This window comes from Engraulis encrasicolus, chromosome 14 (assembly GCF_034702125.1).
Source record: "Engraulis encrasicolus isolate BLACKSEA-1 chromosome 14, IST_EnEncr_1.0, whole genome shotgun sequence".
In the NCBI taxonomy this organism is placed as follows: Eukaryota; Metazoa; Chordata; class Actinopteri; order Clupeiformes; family Engraulidae; genus Engraulis; species Engraulis encrasicolus.
In genome coordinates, this window is record NC_085870.1 from 42,429,954 (window position 1) to 42,451,650 (window position 21,697).

General features: G+C 46.8%; 1 protein-coding gene across 8 annotated transcripts in view; it reads left to right on the plus strand.

Moving 5' to 3' along the window:
* iqsec1b (IQ motif and Sec7 domain ArfGEF 1b) overlaps nt 1–21,697 on the plus strand; it is a 297,978-nt gene that overhangs the window by 265,010 nt on the left and 11,271 nt on the right. For all 8 annotated transcript variants that reach the window (XM_063215793.1, XM_063215794.1, XM_063215795.1 and 5 more), the window contains 10 exons: nt 629–944; nt 4,100–5,568; nt 7,166–7,327; nt 11,020–11,142; nt 12,190–12,356; nt 14,717–14,856; nt 17,346–17,375; nt 17,765–17,890; nt 18,396–18,495; nt 20,789–20,950. In XM_063215793.1, coding sequence (XP_063071863.1) covers nt 629–944; nt 4,100–5,568; nt 7,166–7,327; nt 11,020–11,142; nt 12,190–12,356; nt 14,717–14,856; nt 17,346–17,375; nt 17,765–17,890; nt 18,396–18,495; nt 20,789–20,950 — 2,795 coding nt within the window. The remainder of the gene's footprint in view (nt 1–628; nt 945–4,099; nt 5,569–7,165; nt 7,328–11,019; nt 11,143–12,189; nt 12,357–14,716; nt 14,857–17,345; nt 17,376–17,764; nt 17,891–18,395; nt 18,496–20,788; nt 20,951–21,697) is intronic.

Below are 21,697 nucleotides of genomic sequence, written 5' to 3' on the forward strand. Positions count from 1 at the left end.
GTGTGGGCGTTTTCTATTGCTAGTGTGGGTCTAGAAATCTGACCACGGTACAACCATGCTCCGGCTGAGGAAGTTTGTTGTTATTCTAAAGGGTGGCGTTTGTCAGTCTTGGCCTCATGTTGGATTACTGTCCCACTGTAGTGGCTTGTTTTCATTCAGAGAATATTTACTGTCTCTACATAACCTTTGAGCACTTGTACAGTGTATGTCGACAAGTGTGTGTTATTGTACTTGGTTGTTTTTATACTGTGTGTTCAGGATGTAAGAGGAATGTACTGTACGCTAGAAGGGAAAGTTCTGTGTGTGGTTGCCTCCATGAAGTTATTGTAGGTGTTTGGTGCTTTCAATGGGCTGTAGCCTGGGATTTATTTGGCGTTGTGTGAGGTCTGTTGCGGACATCTTGTTTGAAATGTAAACATTTGCTTTCTTTTCGCTCTCTTTGCACTATCTCTCTCTCGCTTGCTCTATCTGCTTGTTTTCCCTCTTCTCTCTATCTCTTTTTCTCCATCTGTGCGACCTTTCCAACTGTTTTTCTTTGTGTTGAAATTTTGCAATGTATTGATGAAAGTCAGTCTGTTGACCAGCATTAACCCTGCCCCCCCCCTCTCTCTCTCTGTCCTCCTTACAGTGTGGAGGGTGATGCCCAAGGAGGTGACTTGGGCCCATCACTGGACGCAGGCGGCATCGGCTACGCTCGCGGGCCCGTGACGCACGGCGCACTCATCAGCCCTGGTGGCGGTGGCGGCGGCACTGTGGTCGGCATCGCGTCGGACCGCTACGAGGCGCCCATCTACGCCCACATAATACCCGGGCAGCGCCCGAGGAGGCCCAAGCTCCAGCACTCGCAGTCCATCCTGCGGAAACAGGCCGAGGAGGAGGCCATCAAACGCTCGCGCTCGCTCTCCGAGAGCTATGAGCTCTCCACCGACCTCCAAGACAAACAGGTAAGAGATGCACCCTTACCCTAACGCACCCTCCAACCTCAACCACACAACCACTGTCTGCCATGTAATAATGGTATTTATTGTACATTGCTGTACTGCACATTCTAAGGCCCTGTTTACACTAATGCGGCTATTTTGTGACTGCAATATGTGGTGTTTTTTTGCAGCCTCAAATGGATATTTTAAAAAATGCCATCCATGTGGAACCTATAACCAAACACTGGATTCTGAATGTAGCATGTGTAAACAAGCAAAACAGATATTTTCACAGAACAGTGCTTGGCTCTATAGATGATAACATTCCATAGCAGAACCTTATACAATAACTACAAGGGCAACTAATATAACTTCATTTTCTATAAATTCAATATCGATTTGTGCTGATGAAATTGTTTTGTTTTTTCAACCAAATGTTGCGTAAATGCAGTAAAAAGACATAAATATTTAAATATTCATTGAGATATGAGTTAACTGAGAGTTAACATGAGGTTCCTCTTTGCCAGCTGCACCATTCACCTTCAAAGCCCTCTGTCTGTCAGCTGATAGTGTGTGTGTGTGTTTGTATGTGTGTGTGTGTGTGTGTGTGTGCGTGTGCGTGTGCGTGTGCGTGTGCGTGTGCGTGTGTGTGTGTGCGTGCGTGCACATGTGTATGTGTGTGTGCGTGTGTGCGTACGTGCATGCGTGTTTGTGCGTGCATGCACGCGCCTGGGCACACATACAGTATGCGTGTGGGCACATATATGTGTGTGGGCCAATGACGGGGTTTTTTTTGGCTCAGATGTCAGGTGGTATAACAATCGCAAATGGATAATAAATTAATTAGCAATTCATAATTAATGTACTTCTTAGAATATGGTTAAAATATCCTTTTAAGATAATCCACTAAAACAAACAAAAAATATGTAATCCGTACAGTAGTGCCATTAGCTGTGGTTACACCAATCTGAAGTGTGTTACTACTAAAACGTCATTGAACTGTGTGCAACAACACACATGTGCCTGTCTGCATGCGTATGCATATGTGTGTGGGAAAGTGTTTTTAATGCATTTACTCTCCGTTTAGTCGATCTAACAAGCCCTGAGGTGAAACGTTGAGCACAAGTACTCTCTCTAGCACCTCAACCCTTTATTTGGAGGTCAATCTCCATTACAGGCAAATTAAATTTTGATGAAGCTGTCTCCACAGCTGTGCCAAGATGAATATTCCCTCCGAAACACATTGGCATGCTGCAAATGTTGTTACTCAAACAGTGCCAGGGTCATAAGTGAAAAAAGAAAAGTACTTACTGATGTTAACTGTTATACGTTGACTGAGATGCAGTCAGTTAGTTCGGGCACCCTCTGATTGATTTCTTGAAATGCCAGTGAATTAAAGTGCGCAATCGTATAACAGAAAAATTTGGCCCATAATTCTGCACTCTTTCAGGCTTGTTGAAAGCTGGAAGATCTCAGGGACGTCTCTGAGGGCTGCACAATATATCGAAAATGTATCGAAATCGCGATATCAAAAGTGGCGATATGCACATCACGAAAATGACTTAAGTAAAACAACAAGTAAAACATTTCTGTGCAGTCCAATCACTAGCTGAATATCGACAAATGCGCCAGCCCGCCATGTCCAAATCCATGCCCCCCACACAGACCGACAAATCAATGACAAGAAAAACACTCGGCTATATTTCTAATATCGTTTAAATATTGTTATCCAGGTATTGCATGCTGTTATCGCGTATCGATTTTTTTCTGATATCGTGCAGCCCTAGTTGTGACAGGCACAGGGAGGGGGCCAGAATTGGGTCCTCCTCATTACCTTGTATTATTACCTTGGATGGGGGGGGGGCTATGACTTTCTCCTGACCGGGTCAAAGCTATCAGTGGCCCTGGATATTGTGGCGCCCCCCTATTATGGTGGTTCCTGTAGCTCCTCAGCAGATCCGGAGTGGAGGAGAATGTTGTGCTGATGGGCATCCAGAGTGCAGGGCTCTTAATTGGGGCTCCTCCGCATGTGCTTTGCCCAGCTGTGAGGAGCGGTGGGTGGCAACCAGACTGTATTCAGGCCCTCACAGCAATCCACATACACACACATGCATGCATGCAGGCACGCATGCACGCACGCTCGCACACACACACACACACACACACGCACGCACGCACACACACACACATACACATGGACACAAACACGCACGCATGCACACACACACACACACACACATACACACACACACACACACACACACACACACACACACACACACACACACACACACACACACACACACACACACACACACACACACACACACACACACACACACACACACACACAGCTACTCATGAACAATGCACACACACACACACACACACACACACACACACACACACAGAAACCTGCTGGGGATGTTTAGTTTGCCCATCACCACTGGGTAGAGTCACCCCTGCCAGGCGGGCAAATATAATTAGTGCTGTCTGGTGTTCAGCACAGGGGAGAGAGAGAGAGAGAGAGAGAGAGAGAGAGAGAGAGAGAGAGAGAGAGAGAGATTTGGTAATGTTTCGGTCACAGTTTCATTCAACCTGTAATGATGATGACTTTTACTGTAGAAAAGCAAATAGCAATCATTATGCTGGCAGACATGTGAAAAAGGGACATACTGTACACAGTTGCACACTCTTTTGCACTCACAGACACGCACATATTCATACCGATCTCTACTATATGCTATACTGTAGTCTTTCAGAACATTCATTCACATTTATCATTTAATTATGAGGACAGCGAATATGTCTATATCAATGAGCAACTTAATTTAGACTAATTGAGCCCTGTGAAATCTCACATCTTTCATTTTCTCTCCTTTGCTTTCTTTTTCCCTTCTTCTTTTCTCTATACCCTGTTCTCTCTATACGCCGTACCCTCTTATTTCCCTTCCTTTGTACTCTTACCTTCTACACCCCTCCCCTCGTCCTCCCCTCCTCTCCTCCCCCACCCTCTCCTCCACTCTCATCTCTCTCTTTTTCTCTCTGTCTCTGTCTCTGTCTCTGTCTCTGTCTCTCTCTCTCTCTCTCTCTCTCTCTCTCTCTCTCTCTCTATCTCTCTCTCTTACTTTCTCTCTCCCTCTCTCTCTCTCTCTCTCTCTCTCTGTGTCCCTCCACAGGTGGAGATGCTAGAGCGGAAGTATGGTGGACGCTTCATAACCCGCCATGCAGCCCGCACCATCCAGACAGCCTTCCGCCAGTACCAGATGAACAAGAACTTTGAGCGCCTGCGCAGCTCGATGTCGGAGAACCGCATGTCCCGGCGCATCGTCCTGTCCAACATGAGGATGCAGTTCTCCTTCGAGGGGCCCGAGAAAGTGCACAGCTCCTACTTCGAGGGCAAACAGGTCTCGCTCACCGACGACGGCAGCGGGAGCGGGCAGCTGGGCACCCTGGTGCAGTCGTCGGCGGAGTGCCGCGACATGGTGCCCGTGGTGCCCAGCAGCATCAAGTCGCCCTCGGGCGCGGCCCAGGCCGATTTCAACGACGCCATCACCGAGCTGGAGGACGCCTTCTCCCGACAGGTCAAGTCCTTAGCGGAGTCCATCGACGACGCGCTGAACTGTCGCAGCCTGCACGGCGACGACGCGTCACCGTCAGCCGGCGACTCTGGTCGGGGTCACCACCACCACCTGCAGGACTTAGAGCGCGGGGGTCACACAGAGGTGGTGACCTACCAGAGCAAGCCGCTGACGCGCAGCACCAGCTCGGACCACAAGCTGGACGAGATGACGGCGTCCTACAGCGACGTGACGCTCTACATCGACGAGGAGGAGTTGTCGCCACCGCTGCCGCTCTCCACGCACTCGCCGCACGCTGTGGAGCGGCCCTCCAGCACCGAGTCAGACCTGCGGCTGCGCTCGTACAACTCCTCGTCCAAAGAGTACTGGTCGCTGGTGCACAAAGAGGACAAGGGCGGCGGCGGCGGAGACACGGACACCAGCTGCCACAGCACGCCGTCCCTAGAGCTCCCCGGGGAGACTCGTCTGAGGGTGGACCACCTCCCGTTGCTCACCATCGAGCCGCCCAGCGACAGCTCGGTGGAGCTTAGCGACCGCTCGGACCGGGGCTCGCTCAAACGCCAGAACGCCTACGAGCGAGAACGTGGTGGTGGTGGTGGTGGTGGAGGACCCAGCCAGCAGAGCAGCCCCAAGCATATCTCCCACGGTAGCTCGCGTGGGTCCCACCACCGAGAGCTGCCCCCCAGGGGCCCGTCGTCGCGAAGTGGCGTTGGTGGCATCGGGGATGACGAGCTCATCGTGGGTATCGCCCACCAGCCTCCCTTGCCGCGCCACCGGCCCCGGCAGCTGGAGAGCAGCCACCTGGCCATCAACGGGACGGCCAACCGGCAGAGCAAGTCCGAGTCGGACTTCTCAGACGGCGACAACGACAGCATCAACAGCACGTCCAACTCCAACGACACCATCAACTGCAGCTCGGAGTCGTCGTCGCGCGACAGCCTGCGCGAGCAGACGCTCAGCAAGACCACCTACCACAAGGAGACGCGCAACAGCTGGGACTCGCCCGCCTTCAGCAACGACATCATCCGCAAGCGGCACTACCGCATCGGACTCAACCTCTTCAACAAGTACGTCAGATGATAAACTCACTCGGGGGCACCGTGGTGCTAGGGGCACTCTTGCTAGTGCTATAGTGTTTTCAAACCAATATTACTTGCTGTACATGTCAAGGTTTCTTTTATTCACATTCGCTAGTATGGCTATTTATTGGTAAATGGTACATTATATTGGCCAAAAATGTTAGCACACTACATGCAGTAGTGGTGGTGCTGGGGTTAGTATTTAACATATTTCTACTGTAATTGAACGCTTGCAGTATATGTTAAGGTTAGTTTATTGTTGCATACAGTCTTCCACAACCAGATCAGTCACTTCTTCAACTAAAACAATGTTTAAATGCTAAAACAGTGTTTAAATGCTCTACTAGGTATTGTTCATAGTGGGTCAAAACTCAGTAGTTCAAAACATGATATTACTGCTTTGTGGCTTTTGTAGGAAATGCAGGTTGCCATTGTGGGGATTGTGTTTTTACACATCATGTTCTATGCATAGTCCCTGCTGTGTAGTCATCAGTGTAGAGTGGCTTTTGTCTCAGTATGAGTTCTACATTCAGGCTATTCTAAAGCACTCGCTTTGATTAGGTGCAATCAGTTGTGTGTGAACTGCGGTGAGGGATCAAGTGTGTACACATTTATTCTTTCTTCTTCTTTCTTCTTCTTTCAGAAGCCCAGTATTTACATATTATTTTCTAAAGCGTACACAGTTAAGTAGTGTTTTATGTTTAGTGTCAGGAGGATTATGCTGCAGTATGTATTTACTGTGTGTGACTATCTGTAGAAGCACACACTCTGAAAAAGATAGACACTAGTGTGTGTGTGTGTGTGTGTGTGTGTGTGTGTGTGTGTGTGTGTGTGTGTGTGTGTGTGTGTGTGTGTGTGTATGTGTGTGTGTGTGTGTGTGTGTGTGCGTGTGCGTGTGCGTGTGTGTGTGTGTTTGTGTGTGTGCGTGCTAGCGTGTGTGTGCGTGTGTATGCACGCATGCATGCGTGTGTGTGTGTGTGTGTATGCACGCATGCATGCGTGTGTGTGCATACATTCCTTTAAGGAAGTGGAAAAGACGACTGGGTGTGCGGCGCACATTTTCTTGGTGTTTGATTTTGCGGATAGGAGAGAGAGACACTTTGTTAGGAGGAAGGCAGAGCTGCCTATAATCTGGGATGATTGTAGATTTGCTTTTATTTCTTCACGCTCCATTATTTCCCGTTTAATCACACAAGATGAAGAGTAGCTCTACCCTGCCCACCCCACCACCTCCCTTCCCTTTCTCCCTCTCTCCCTTCCTTCCTGCAAAAATAAACTAGGCTCCTTCCTTTAAAGTCTTAAAATCCATCACTCTGGCTTTTGAAAGAGTTCAAGAGACGCTCAAAGTCATCGTTTTTTTTCCTCTCTCTCTCTTCCTCCCTGCCTCTCTATCCCTTTCCTCTCTCTTTACATTTTCTTTCCATTTATCTCCTTCTTCCTCTCCCTCTCCCACTGTCTTTTGACAACCCATTAACAATCTCTCTCTCTCTCTCTCTCTCTCTCTCTCTCTCTCTCTCTCTCTCTCTCTCTCTCTCTCTCTCTCTCTCTCTCTCTCTCTCTTTGATAATTTCCTCTCCTCCTATAGGAAACCGGAGAAAGGTATCCAGTACCTGATCGAGAGGGGGTTTGTTCCCGACACGCCTGTGGGTGTGGCTCACTTCCTGCTGCAGAGGAAGGGGCTGAGCCGGCAGATGATTGGAGAGTTCCTTGGCAACCGGCAGAAACAGTTCAACAGAGATGTTCTAGAGTAAGTGTACACCTTCTGTAATAACACAGCGTTCCAACTTCTCTGCAGCTATCGTGCCCTGCTGATTGCTTTCGATTCCTCCCAGGCCGCTGACAGCTTTAGCCTGACCTGGGAGAGAATCATCTTAAAGCCCCCCCCCCAACCCAACACATGGTGTACTATGCCATGATTACCCCATCTCTGCCCCCCCTCTCTCTCCCTGAGCCTGGACACCTGACCCATTTGTCTCCTCCTGTCGGCTTCTCTGGATTTCTCAGATGGTTTGCCTTTGTTTCCAAGTGGATGTCTATGCAACTTCACTAAAATTGAAATTAATGGGCCGACAAAAAGGTTTAGATAATGAAGTGTAAATATGCACTGCCCTGTCTTGTGTTCAGTTACCTGTTAAGGTTTTCAGTAGTATAACAGAGACATTGTACAAACTTTGTAGGATATATTTTGGAGTTGGCATGCTTAAAAGCTTAACGCTTATTCACTTGAAAAGAAAATGGAACGGGCGCCCAGGTAAGTTATTTCAAGACGGTACGTCTTAACTGCAGTCATGCAGCCCTGCACTGATATCACTGTCACTCAAAGCTCTCAGTTCTTTTTAATTTTCTGCTCTATAGTACGGCGGTGTGATTACTTCATTTTTAAATCCCTTTCAAATTGGATGACATTAATATAAATGAATGTAGTAATGTAAGAATATTAATTTGTAACTCAAACTTCATTCCACCTTTCAAAAGGACGGATCTGTGATTAAAAGCAGCATAGCTGAGTTTCATCCCCACATGAGTCAAAGAAATTGAGTTCAGCCTCTCGAGGAAGGGATATTCCTCCACTGTAGTGCAGCCTGTCTATCATCTCCTAGTCTGGGTCTGAGAGTGTCTGGCTCTCTCTGGGGCTTCACTGGTGCTAATGTCCTCAGTGCTAATGTCCTTCACTGGTGCTAATGTCCTCAGCCCTCCCTTTTCCTTTTCCATCCAGGGAAATTCTTCCGTCCTCGTATCTCCTCTTTCGCCCCTTTAGTCTCATTCTCAGGGCCTTAGGGCCCCGTACGCACGCACGCACACGCACACACACACACACACACACACACACACACACACACACACACACACACACACACACACACACACACACACACACACACACACACACACACACACACACACACACACACACACACACACACACACACACACACACACACACACACAGGGATGGGGACTGTCAGCTGTCAGTACTGATGCCCTTCCCTTAAATCTTGCACTGTCATGTTGGTAAACCCTCCCCGTACATGCACGCCGTAAATAGAGAGAGTAGGACCAGCGTGATGAGTGTTGAACTTGACTCCCCAAGTGTTGTATTAACACTGCAACATTTAACTCTGCACAACCCCCACAATCCCCCATTCCCATCCCCAGGGGCCTCGTGGTTTTATAGCTTGCCTTGTGAGGAGACCAGAGCCCACAGGATCCTCTAAATGCTTTGGGATTACAGATCCTTCCACTGGGTGCTTAAATACACCCACGCGTACTCCGCTATCTTCCCATTAAAGTGTGCCAGTCACTTTCTGGAAGTCTCCTCAAATACCACCAGTCACCAGAAAAGACTTCCTGTGTCTCTATCTTAATGGGTCTCTTATCTTAATAGGACGCCATATGACGTCACTGAAAAAAGGCCAGAGTCAATTTGGAACTATTTCTATACTTTTACATTCCATTATTCGAGCCTGTTGCTGTATGCAGCACTGGGAATATTGGTCACAAATGATATGTTGTTTCCACTTTCGATTGGTATCCCTTCCTAAATCTGCAGAAGATTAAGCCTTCTTAGAGTAGCCTTTTAAGGTATTTTACATGCAGCTTACAGTACATGCGTCTTTTGAATAAGCTTAGGGCAGTCATGGATAAGCGGTTAGGGCGACTTGTGGCCCAAAGGTTGCTTGTTTGACTCCTGACCCGCCAGGTTGGTGGTGGGAGTGATTAACCAGTGCTGTCCCCCATCCTCCTCCATGACTGAGGTACCCTGAGCATGGTACCGTCCCGCCGCACTGTCCCCTTGGGGGGCCATTGGGGGCTGCCACCTTGCACGGGTGAGGCATAAATGCAATTTTGTTGTGTGCAATGTGTAGTGTTCACTTGTGTGCTGTGGAGTGCTGTGTCACAATGACAATGGGAGTTGGAGTTTCCCAATTGGGCTTTCACTTTTCACTTTCACTTTCACTTTGCATAGTGTTATGTTTGCATAGTGTAATGTTTTTATGTTGTGATTAGATTTGTGATTGAATTGGTGTTTTACTTGGAACAGTAGGCTATGCACCCTAGAAACAGAGACCCATTGTATTCAATGCATATCACATACAATGCGTATCACCTAGTAAGAATGCAGTAGGTCTATAAAACACATGCAAATATATAGACCTACAGTAGTTTGTGATACACCATAGAAAGTGTTTATCTTATATTAATAGGCTTAATAGGATCACATTAAGGCCCATTGCTGTAATTATTGTTCCCTGGGCGGTAACTCTTGTTCCCTAATCTATCTTTCCCAGTTTCTTCTCCCTCATGGCTGAACAGTAAAACGCTAAAAGAAAAGCAAGCTAGCATAGTTACATTCCCTGACTCCTTTCCACATTTCTTTTTTTCCCAAAACCTTCACACGCTAGTGATCCTATTAGATTGGAGACAGCAGCGAGGAAAAAGGGGGACGACGAATATGAAATGAATGTTGCTGGAGACACGCGGTATCTGCCCAGGTCATCTGTTGACAGCCAGTCCCATTATTATTTTGACTCCCGGGAGATACTGTATTAAATGGCCGTCATCATACTGCTGCTAGGGTAATACATAGATAAAGCGCTCAACCAGACGCATTTTGCTTAACTGCCTGGATATGAGAGAGAGAGAGAGAGAGAGAGAGAGAGAGAGAGAGAGAGAGAGAGAGAGAGAGAGAGAGAGAGAGAGAGAGAGAGAGAGAGAGAGAGAGAGAGATGAGGTGAGTTGTTAGGCTCCAGAGTATTCAAGCAAAATGTGGGCTGCTCTTTGTTTCCAGTAGCCCACGTGCCCATCACTTCTTCTCCTTCACACCTCACGTCTGACTGGAGCTGAGCCATCACGATGATCCACGTCTCTCTCCAAGTTATTCACTCTTGATTTAACTCAAGCAGACATGCCGCTGCTGAACAAGTGAAGCCTTTGGCTGTATCTCACACTGTGATCAAGCACATGGTGGGCCTGATGGGCCTGCACGTTTTTTTTTTAAATCTCTTCATACTTTTCTTGTGTGCACCTAGAAGGGAAGCTTCTAATGTCATTGTATTGTGTATAATAACAATGAAGGCTACCTATTTTATTCTATTCTATTCTATTCTATTCTATTCTATTCTATTCTATTCTATTCTATTCTATTCTATTCTGTTCTATTCCATGTATTCATATTCCTCTATACAGAGTGTTCTTGATGTTGTTGGCATGTTGTTATTCATTAGGAATGACAAAGATTGGGATAAAATGGGGACATTTCTATTAAATGTACTAATGATTTGTGTGTGTGTGTGTGTGTGTGTGTGTGTGTGTGTGTGTGTGTGTGTGTGTGTGTGTGTGTGTGTGTGTGTGTGTGTGTGTGTGTGTGTGTGTGTGTGTGTGTGTGTGTGTGTGTGTGTGTGTGTGTGTGTGTGTGTGTGTGTGTGTGTGTGTTCACAGCTGTGTGGTAGATGAGATGGACTTCTCGGCTATGGAGCTGGATGAGGCTCTACGGAAGTTCCAGGCCCACATTAGAGTACAGGGCGAGGCACAGAAGGTGGAGAGGCTCATAGAGGCCTACAGGTCGGTACACGCACAAACACACACACACAAACGCACACACACACACACGCACGCACGCACACACACACACACACACACACACACACGTCTCTGTCTCTGTCTCTGTCTCTGTCTCTCTCTCGCGCGCGGCGCGCGCTCTCTCTCTGTCTCACGTTCTCTCTCTCTCTCCACCAAATGCTCCACACAAGCTCTTACCCTCTTCAGAATTTTTTGAAATGTATTTTCTTTTGGCCTGTCTGTTTTAATGACTGTCTGCCCCACATTCATGCCTCACTGATGTGTGGGCTAGTCTCAGTATTGCTCTTTATTGACTAAAGCATATGGGAAAAAAAGCAGGCTGGCGTTTCATTGTTTCCTATTCTATTCATTAATTGTCATTATACACAGAAAGACAGAATCCTCTTTCTACTCTAACAACATATGCGTCGATCAATGCCCACCAAGGAAGCCGTGCTCTGATTTTAGCCCATAATACATCACGAACCAGGGCGGGGTGGGTACAGACTGAGCAGAAGGAAAACAACAACAGATGATAATCGACTGTGTTTCCCCACCAGAGCAAGTCCACTGGCAAAAAGATTATCGTGGGCCCTGCTGTTTTGAAGCGCTTAAGACCGCCGTCCGCGATTTTCAGAACCCCCAAGTGCTCCTGTCGTTTTAAATCATTTCCCTGAAATGTCTGGCAAGCATGGTGAGGGAGGCAGGCAGGCAGGCAGGCGGGCAGGCTGGCAGGCGGGCAGGCGGGCAGGCGGGCAGGCGAGCGGACGGGCGGGCGGGCGAGCGGGCGGGCAGGCAGGCAGGCAGGGAGGGATGAGCAAGCTCCAGCAGCAATTATGGGAAGGGTCTGTCAAGCAGCGCTCGGGCCCAATTACTCACCTAGCAAGAGGCACTATTGATTTTCTTGTCTCTTAGAGTGATGATGCCTCATACGTGTGTGTCGTTTGTGTTTCTCATCCCATTACTTTTATCTTTCCCCTCTCTCTTTTCTTTTTTTTCGGTCTTCTCCTCTTCTGTTGTTCTGTTCTTTTCTGCTCTAACACCTGTTAGCCAGCGCTACTGCATCTGCAACCCCGGCGTGGTGCGTCAGTTCCGCAACCCGGACACCATCTTCATCCTGGCGTTCGCCATCATCCTCCTCAACACGGACATGTACAGCCCCAACGTCAAGCCCGAGAGGAAGATGAAGCTGGAGGACTTCGTCAAGAACCTCAGAGGTGAGAAGCGGGCCATGTTAACCTGTTAAGTTTACTGGTAAGCGACTCATCACCTTTCCGGAGAAGAGAGCTCACAGATAAACTCTTTTGATTAGCAATGCCTGTAACCTGTATGAATAGGAGTCTTCACAGGTGTGTGAACGAGACATGATCTGGCAAAGGACACGTAAAGCCCATGGTTAATGACCCTGATAAATTACAGTAAGTATCTGATACTTACCGTAAGTAAGAGGTCGCTGGTGGGAGCTGAAGTAATCGGCCAAGAAGTCACTGGTTCAATTCCAGCCCAATCCAAGGAGTCAATCAGTGCTCCTAGTTCAATTCAAGTGTCCTTGATCAAGGAATTAGACCCCATAGCCTGCTGTTCTCAGTGTGCTGGTGGACAGCTTGCATGGCAGCCTCCACAATCGCTGTGTGAAACAGGTCAATGTCAGGCATTGCATTGTGAACCACTTTCGATCACTATACAGTGAGTGTGAGAAAGCTCTATAAAAAGGCAGTTCAGTAAGCATCTACTCTGGATGACATATTCCAGGGCCCTTTCTCCAGCAGTGGTGCTAAACCCTAATACACACACACACACATGCAGACACACACGCACACACGCACACCTATTAAATCAGCTGCAATCACACACAAGGACCGGTTTATCATGCCCAAGTCATTTTAATCTTGCCTTGCTGTATGAGCACAGGCTAAAGATGAGTGCATCAGCAAGAACATGCTTTACACTGATTAGCTTCTCCATGAGAGAGCGCCGTATTCATCTCATAGCCCTGGCTAATATCACAGCGCAGGCTTACTCACTTACTTACAGCACAGACGCGCCGCTTCCTTTGATCTATACGCAGCTACTTAGCAGTCGCTACGCTAGGCATCATTAATTTCATTCAGCGTGCCGTGCACCTTCCAGAATCATGGAATCAGTTTCCTCCTCGGAGCAAGGCACACGCAAACCTGCTGCAGTCGTCTGGGGTAACCAAGTGCCCTCATTTGGAGCCTGGGTTGCTTTAGAGTGCGAGAATAGAGAGAATCAAGTCAATGTAATTTGCTGTTTAAATGCAGCGCTGATGGCCATGCTTGGAGGGAAAGTGCTGAGCCCTGGGAAGTGAGTGTAATCTCCCCCTCTCCCCACACAGGCCTGACAGCAGAGGGGGGACAAATGGGCTGGTTGTGCCAGGCCTCAGAATAAGGACCCCATTACATAAATTGTATGCATTGAGAGGGGGCCTTTTCAGATGATTTTGTCCTGGGCCCGGACAGAAATGTTAACGACCCTGCCATCCACCCCACCACCGCTTTGAGCTGCATCTTTAGTTTTTGCACCAAGGGCAATGCTTACAGTATAACCGCACCGAGAAAAGGGATCTTCTCAGTGCTCCTCTGTGTGTCTGTGAGGCAGGATAAAGAACTCCTATCCAGCAGTAATTCCACCTAAAAAAACTAGCTTCTCACCTCATAATATTTTTTGGTAAGACTTTATCTGACAATCTGAATTGTTTCTGCGCTATCAGCAAAAAATACAGGTGCATTTTTTCCCCACCTAACTCGTACTTTGAAGTGAATATAAAGAACAAATCTGCCTTCGTGTTTTATTCAAATCACACACACTGCCTCCAAAAAAATGACCATTTCCTTGCAGGCCAATGCACAGAGATTTGTCACGCCCGGCATGAGAGGTCCGTGCTTGAAGAAAAAGTCTAATTGCATTTTACGCACGCGCGTAGGGTTGATGAATGGCTGTGCTCATGGAGATAAGAATATTTTTTGCAAGTCATGGGCCCTGCCTTCATGACTATTGTAGCAAAGCTAATATTTTGTCCCGCTCTTTTTGACTGTGACAGGACTTTATGTTTATGGAGATTGCAAAAGGCTGCGTTCATGAAAACTGCATGGTCTGGGTGATTCATTTCGCTGTCTATTGAAGCAGTGTTAATTGGAAATCAGAAATGACCAGTGAAGGCGTGAGTGGAAAAATAATTTCTCTGATTTGTTTTTTCTCCCTCTTTATGTGTGTGTGTGCGTGTGCGTGTGTGTGTGTGCGTGTGCGCGTGCGCGTGTGTGGGAGTGTGTGTGTGTGTGTGTGTGTGTGTGTGTGTGTGTGTGTGTGTGTGTGTGTGTGTGTGTGTGTGTGTGTGTGTGTGTGTGTGTGTGTGTGTGTGTGTGCGCGCGCATATTTGTGTGTGTGCATGCATGTGGATGAATGGCTCTGTGTGTGTATGTGTGTGTACGTGTGTGTGTGTGCATGCGTGCTTGCGTGTGTGTGTGTGTCCGTCCGTCCGTTCATGTGTGTGTGTGTGTGCATGTGTGTGTGCATGTGTGTGTGTGCGTGCATGTGTGCGTGCTTTGTACATGACCAGGTGTGGACGATGGCGAGGACATTCCGCGGGAGATGCTGATTGGCATCTACGAGCGCATCAGGAAGCGTGAGCTGAAGACCAACGAGGACCACGTCTCCCAGGTCCAGAAGGTGGAGAAGCTCATTGTGGGAAAGAAGCCAGTAAGTGATGCATCCTCAGGAGACCTTCATGGCGCTCTTCTGCCCCACAAAGGCCAAGTGCAGTAGCGAGCCCAACATTGAAATTGAAAAAAAGGCCTTCAAAGTATTGGTTTTAGGTTGGATATTGTAGTAACTGCAAATTTAACATAGCAACATCTCTAAATTTGGACATTTGGAGAACAAGTCTTTGTCACAAGATAAAGGAGGTGTTATGATGACTATTTTCAGTCTAAACTCAATTTGGACAAAATATGTAGTTGCATTTAAACCTTTGTATGGCAGTCTTCTTCATCCAAATACACCACTAACCTTTGGCATACAGAATACAAACTTACCGTTTAGTTAGTTAGTTCACTCATTCACTCATTAGTTCACTCATTCACTCTGTCAGCTATGTGATGCCACACCATGAGACAAGCATGCATTATGGTGTGCCACTCTCACAAAACATAACATTTAAACTGTTCATCATTTGACATTACAATTCATGTTAATGCTCATTTCGACACACACTCACACACACAAGCACACAGATACCCTCCATTTCCATGGTGACCTTTCTGTACAAATGTAGGTAGTGCAATTCCCATCCTCATTTGAACTCCTGCGTAATTCCGTTGGAAAAAAAACACTTATAGTTTTAAGGTTAGCGGCAGTTTACAGTTGGAGGAATTGTGTTGTTTTTCGTGTTTGAATCTTTAATAAGGTTGGAAGGCCTAGAGAATGTCAGTACCTCTGTGACTTGTTTGCCACAGCTTGTGTCTCCCCAGTCATTAATTGAATATAAGGACACGGCTCGCTCCAGGCCTTCCGTGTACCACAACACACTCCTCAGGTGGCGCTAACAAAACGAAATGTATTAATAGGAATTGAAGGTATAAATAGCAAAATGCCGCCAAACAGTGACAGCAGCATCCAGATTTGTAGCTTTTTCATGTCCTCTGTTGTAACTCACGCTAGAGAAAATCATCTGCTAAATGAAACTTATTGCAATAAAAAGCCCAAAAGTCTAAAAGGCCTGCAGTAAAAATTTGGAGTATGTAGTAATAGAGATGATGGATATAAAGATATGAGCAAAGCGATTGAGATGACAATCTGCAGGTGTTACTAGAGGATATCTTAGCTGTTTTAATATGATACTCATGATTTAGTGCCTAAATTTCTCTGTTAATGGTACAGTGGGCAGCATAAGATCATTTGAAACCTCGATGATGATTTAAAGAGACCAGGACACAGAGAGCGGGATAAAGGGGTGTACGGTGTGGACGAATAGAGAGATTGATATGAAGAGAGAAGTTGATATGAAGAGCAGTATAGATATGCTACTTTGTCTTGTTCAGGTGGTACTAATGCAGCTACGAGTCCATGTAGTGTTTTTCTCATGGTTGTAATGGCGACCATTTGTGGCTTGATGGCTTGTTATGGCTGGGTAATGGCCGCCTGCAGTAGCCGTGTGCCTGGCTCCTGGCTGCTCATCACAGCCCTGCTGCTCCGCCTGCTGGGGAGGCCTTTGTGGAGCGCAGTAATTGGGTTTCTCTGGCTGTGCTGAGACCTAGTCATCGCTCCTAACCTAGAACACAGACACATAACATGTGTACATGCGTGCACACACACACACACGCGCGCGCGCGTGCTCACACACACGCACAGGTACGCACACACACACACACACATTCTCTCTCTCTCTCTCTCTCTCTCTCTCTCTCTCTCTCTCTCTCTCTCTCTCTCTCTCTCTCTCTCTCTCACACACACACACACTCGCACACACGCACACACTCGCACACACGCACAGAAATGCAAGCATGCAGACTGCTGTGTGGGGAGGAAAACTCAGCAGCTTTTGCCCTCATTAACTTCTCTCACAAGCTACTTAGTATGATACACATGGAAGATGGCTAGTGCACGCACGCATGCACACACGTGTGCAAAACACACACACCAGAATACATGCATACATAATGTGTAAGTCATCTTAGTAAGCACATTTGCACACAAGTGCATACAAATACAGACATGCCAACATGTTGATTTCCTGCTGCCATGAGTATTTATGTTATAGTAAACTTGCATCATTAGGACTCGGGGCTGGACGGGCGATCTGGCATAGCAGGAATTTCCCAGTGGGCCCCGCACCCTCATGGGCCCCTATTTTCAGGAATGTAAATTCCACAAAGGGCACACTGGTGAGTCAGTTCTGCGCCACTAATTATGACGGGCCCCTTAAAGCCAAAAGTGCCTGGGCCTTGTTTCTCCCCCAGTCTAGCTCTGTTAGGACGACTCGCAGGCAAATCCTGCCTGCCTCACATACATCCTTAACCTTCATTTTTGGTCCCTTCTGCTATTCATCTGACGATCCGTTAACTGTGCTACTTCTTACCTCTCTCTCTCTCTCTCGCTCTCTGTACCTTTACCGCTCTCTCTCCTAATTTTGTCTCCTGCTCCCTCTCCCTCTCCCTCTCTCTCTCTCTCTCTCTCTCTTTTCTTCCTAGATCGGCTCACTTCATCATGGCCTTGGATGTGTAAGTATCCACCACCGCCTTTAAAATGACCATTTCCTCTTTTTAAAAACCAATTGACTCTGTTCATTTCACAGCAATACGTATCAGTGTGTCACTGAGCAGTGTGGCTGTAAATCTGAATGTGTGTATGTCTTCAATGTGTTCAATGTTAAATGTTCATTTGTATTTATCATTAATCACTTATTGTTACCAGTCCTTCACTGTTACCTGTCCTGTCTTTGCACTCTATGTCAGTCTGTAAAATCTCAGTCCTGCCTCCTGTGTATGTCTATGTCTTGGCAGGTTATAGCGAGAAACGTCATTTCATTTTTCCTTGTATGACTTGTGCATATGAAGAAAGTGACAATAAAAGTTGACTTGACTTGACTTGACTTCCTGTCCGGTTGCAGGTGTTGTCCCAGCCTCATCGCCGGCTGGTCTGCTACTGTCGGCTGTTCGAGGTGCCGGACCCCAACAAACCACAGAAGCTGGGCCTGCACCAGAGAGAGATCTTCCTCTTCAACGATCTGCTCGTGGTACGTACGAGTGCAACGTGTACACACATGCAGAAGCATGCGCACACACACTCGCTCGCGAAGGCACACACACACAAACACACACAAAAGCACACACACACACACGCGCGCGCGCGCGCGCACAAATCTACCATCTGTGTACATCAAGTACATGGAAAATGGTGTACATGCATAGTACATGTAAGATCACACTAGACACACTAAACACACACACACACACACACACACACACACACACACACACACACACACACACACACACACACACACACACACACACACACACACACACACACACACACACACACACACACACACACACACACACACACACACTTTTCAGCACGTTGTAGCCATATGCCTAACACTCTGAGGCATCTTCAACGAGTTTCAGGGGTGGCTAACCAAGCAGGTTTCCGCACACCACGGTAAACAATACCAGATGGCGGTGCCTAAAATGGCTACCTTGCCTCTCCTCTCCTCTCCTCTCTTCTCCTTCATCTAGGTCACCAAGATTTTCCAGAAGAAGAAGAACTCGGTGACGTACAGCTTCCGGCAGTCCTTCTCCCTCTACGGCATGCAGGTGTTGCTGTTTGAGAATCAGTGTAAGTGCCTCTCAACCATGAAGGAAACTTTCCATTTTAAAGGAAATCTTCTGCCAATTTCAACATGCAGTTGTAATGCTCACACTACCCTGAACTTGTCAGTACCTGAGTTTTTTTTTCTTTCTCTTCAGCCTTTTCCGAGATCCTGGTCATTGTAATTGGGGCAGGCGTATGTTTACATTTTTTTTTAGATCTTGATTTATTCCCAATAACATCCAAAAGGCTATGCAACATCAGCAGACAACTAGCAAACAGCGATAACTTTTGGGATAATATTTGGAGAAGGCCTATGTTAAGAAAGTTTTTAATGTAACCAAAATCTGCCCCCATTAGAATAGCTCAAATCTCGTGAAGGGCTGAGTCGAAAAATGCAGCATCACCGGGTACCGACAAGTCAAGGGTATCGTGAGCAATACGACAGCATATTGAAAGTTATCCTTTAATAGCCGCGGCTAATGCAATTGTTATTTTGATAAATACCTATGCATTTTCTCGTAGGAATTGGTGTGGTTTACCCTTTTCCTAGGCCATTTATTGGGCACTGTCAATGTATCATTTGGCATATGTATCCCATAGCCAATTGTATTGTATCTATTCAAACATACTGCAAGCTTCCATTTGTCAAGTAGTACGTGTCTTTGCCTTTCCACCCCTCCCCGCTCTGATTGGCTCCCTCGCTCAGGATCCCGCTTTTGGGGTAGAATCCATGCTGTCTTTTAGATCAGAGTGATCGTGCAAAGCAGCATGGGATTTCGCAGGCTAATTCAGAAGGGCTGTGCTGCCCCACAAAGGGAAAGTGCTGTAACTACGTAAATTGTCCAAATTGAGCTTAGACTGAAAGTGGTCTTCATTACACCTCCTTTATCTTGTGACAAAGCCTTACGGTCCAAATGCGTCCCTTTCTAGAGATATTGCTATGCTGAATTTGCCATCACTGCAATACCCAACCGAATATCAAGGCTTTAAAGGCATTTTTCAATGTTGGGTTAGTTACTGCACTTTGCCTTTGTAGGGCAGCAGGGGCAGACTAATAGTAACTAGCAGACCAGAGATGCTTTGGGAGCATGAAAAACATTGAAATGGGGTAATACGGTGGAAAGGTCGCAGGAGATGCAAAGTTATCCTAGTCTCTAGATCCGGTCAATTTATTTTGCAATATCTGATTGGATGAGACGCGTTCTACTGGCATTCTACGCGTCGGTAAGGAGGATGATGTCTAGGTGGTGCCTATGGCCGAACCACACCAGGGAGGATGTCAGTGCACATCATCCCTCCCACTCGGGTCATATTGCTTAAGTATAATATTGTTTTGTATGGTACTAATGGTACTGTACAATGGTGCTTTTTAAAAATGTGAGGATACATAGGCCTATTCTTGCACCACCCACCCTCTCCCTTTATCTCGCCATGATACAAATTTGACAGACATATCACTAAAGAAATATTTGGGGAGAGCTGTGGATTGGAGCATGCCAGAACATGTGGTGTGGAGGGGATTTAAACTGCTCAGGGTACATTTGAATTTGGGGACCTCAGCACATAGTGTTTTACAGGAATTTTATTTTCCTTAGTGGAGAGGGGGCTCAGGCTTAGCAATGCACACAAACAATGTGCAGTTTGGTTAATGCAATAAGAGATTATTCAAGAAAAAGGGTCCCATGTGCAGGGGTGACTGTTTTTGTAAATGTTTATAATCCACATGTATATACTTTTGTACTTGAACTTTTTGCAACCTGTTCGTTGAGGTATAGAACTGTTAAGAAAGGATATTTCAAGTACTGATTTGGCACGAGACACAAACTACAAAATGTCTTTTTTTGGGGGGGACGTGAAGTGCTTCCTTCCTCCCCATGAGCCGAACACATACAGCTGTTTCATGTCTTGACTACTCTTCTTAGCAGCGGTATTTAAGGGGAAGTTGTTAAAAGTGTCTACCCTCTGGCCCTTCTCTCTCTGTGTGTGTGTGTGTGTGTGTGTGTGTGTGTGTGTGTGTGTGTGTGTGCGTGCGTGCGTGCGTGCGTGCGTGCGTGCGTGCGTGCGTGCGTGCGTGCGTGCGTGTGTGTGCATGCTCACGGGTGTGTGTGTGTGTGTGTGTGTGTGTGTGTGTGTGTGTGTGCATGCTCACAAGTGTGTGTGTGCGTGTGTGTGTGTGTGTGTGTGTGTGTGTGTGTGTGTGTGTGTGTGTGTGCGTGAATGCATGTGTGTCTGTACTGTACATGGCTGTGTGTTAATGGAGGCTATGTAATCTGCGCCCTCCAAACGCTCTAAGCTCTCCTCTCCCCGTGTTTCACAGATTACCCCAATGGCATCCGGCTCACCTCCGCCATCCCAGGTGCCGACATCAAAGTCCTCATCAACTTCAACGCGCCCAACCCCCAGGACCGCAAGAAGTTCACGGACGACCTGAGGGAGTCCATCGCCGAGGTGCAGGAAATGGAGAAATATCGCATCGAATGTGAGCGCCCCTGGACCTTTTTTTTTCTTCTTCTCTTTTTTTTCTTATCGTTTATTTTTTCCTCTCTCCTTCTCTTTTTCTTCCCCTTCATTCCCCCATCCCTCACTCGGCCGCCCCCGGCCCCACAAGGCAGTCATGGCCACTATAACTCATATCCTCCCACAGGTGGTGTTCTGCCTCTTCGATTCAATATCGTTTTTTTTCCTCTCTCTTTACAGCCCACGGTAGTGATTTAAAAGTTTTTTCAAACTTACTGTAGGTGCTTAACACATCTTTTTGGTCAGTAAATTTTAAGGATGGGTTGTTGGGCTTTTGTAACTTTTAAACAATACCTCATACAAGGCTTTTGTGTAACGTTGTGTGTAGCTGAAATCCCTTCGAACACAAAATGATGTGTGTTGTGCGTTAACTATGTTTTCGACGGAGAGGTCATGGGTTGGACTTTTTTCTTACTTTAAAACGATTAGTATAAGTTGTATAGGCTACTGCTGATTTCACTTGTAATGCCAGTGAAACGAAACCCTATTTTTATCTCATTGAAGAGGTGAACGGTATTGTTTTCATATTCCGGAGATGCTAAAATAAAGCTTTTGAACAGGGTGTATTTTTGTCTCAGCATCTGAGCCCTTGAGTGAAGATGTTGTGCAGTGGGATGAAAATAGAGATATGAAGCTTGGGATGAGAAAACATAATATAACCTCAAACTCATTCACTGGAGAACAGATGCAGTAGCCTCAACAACACACT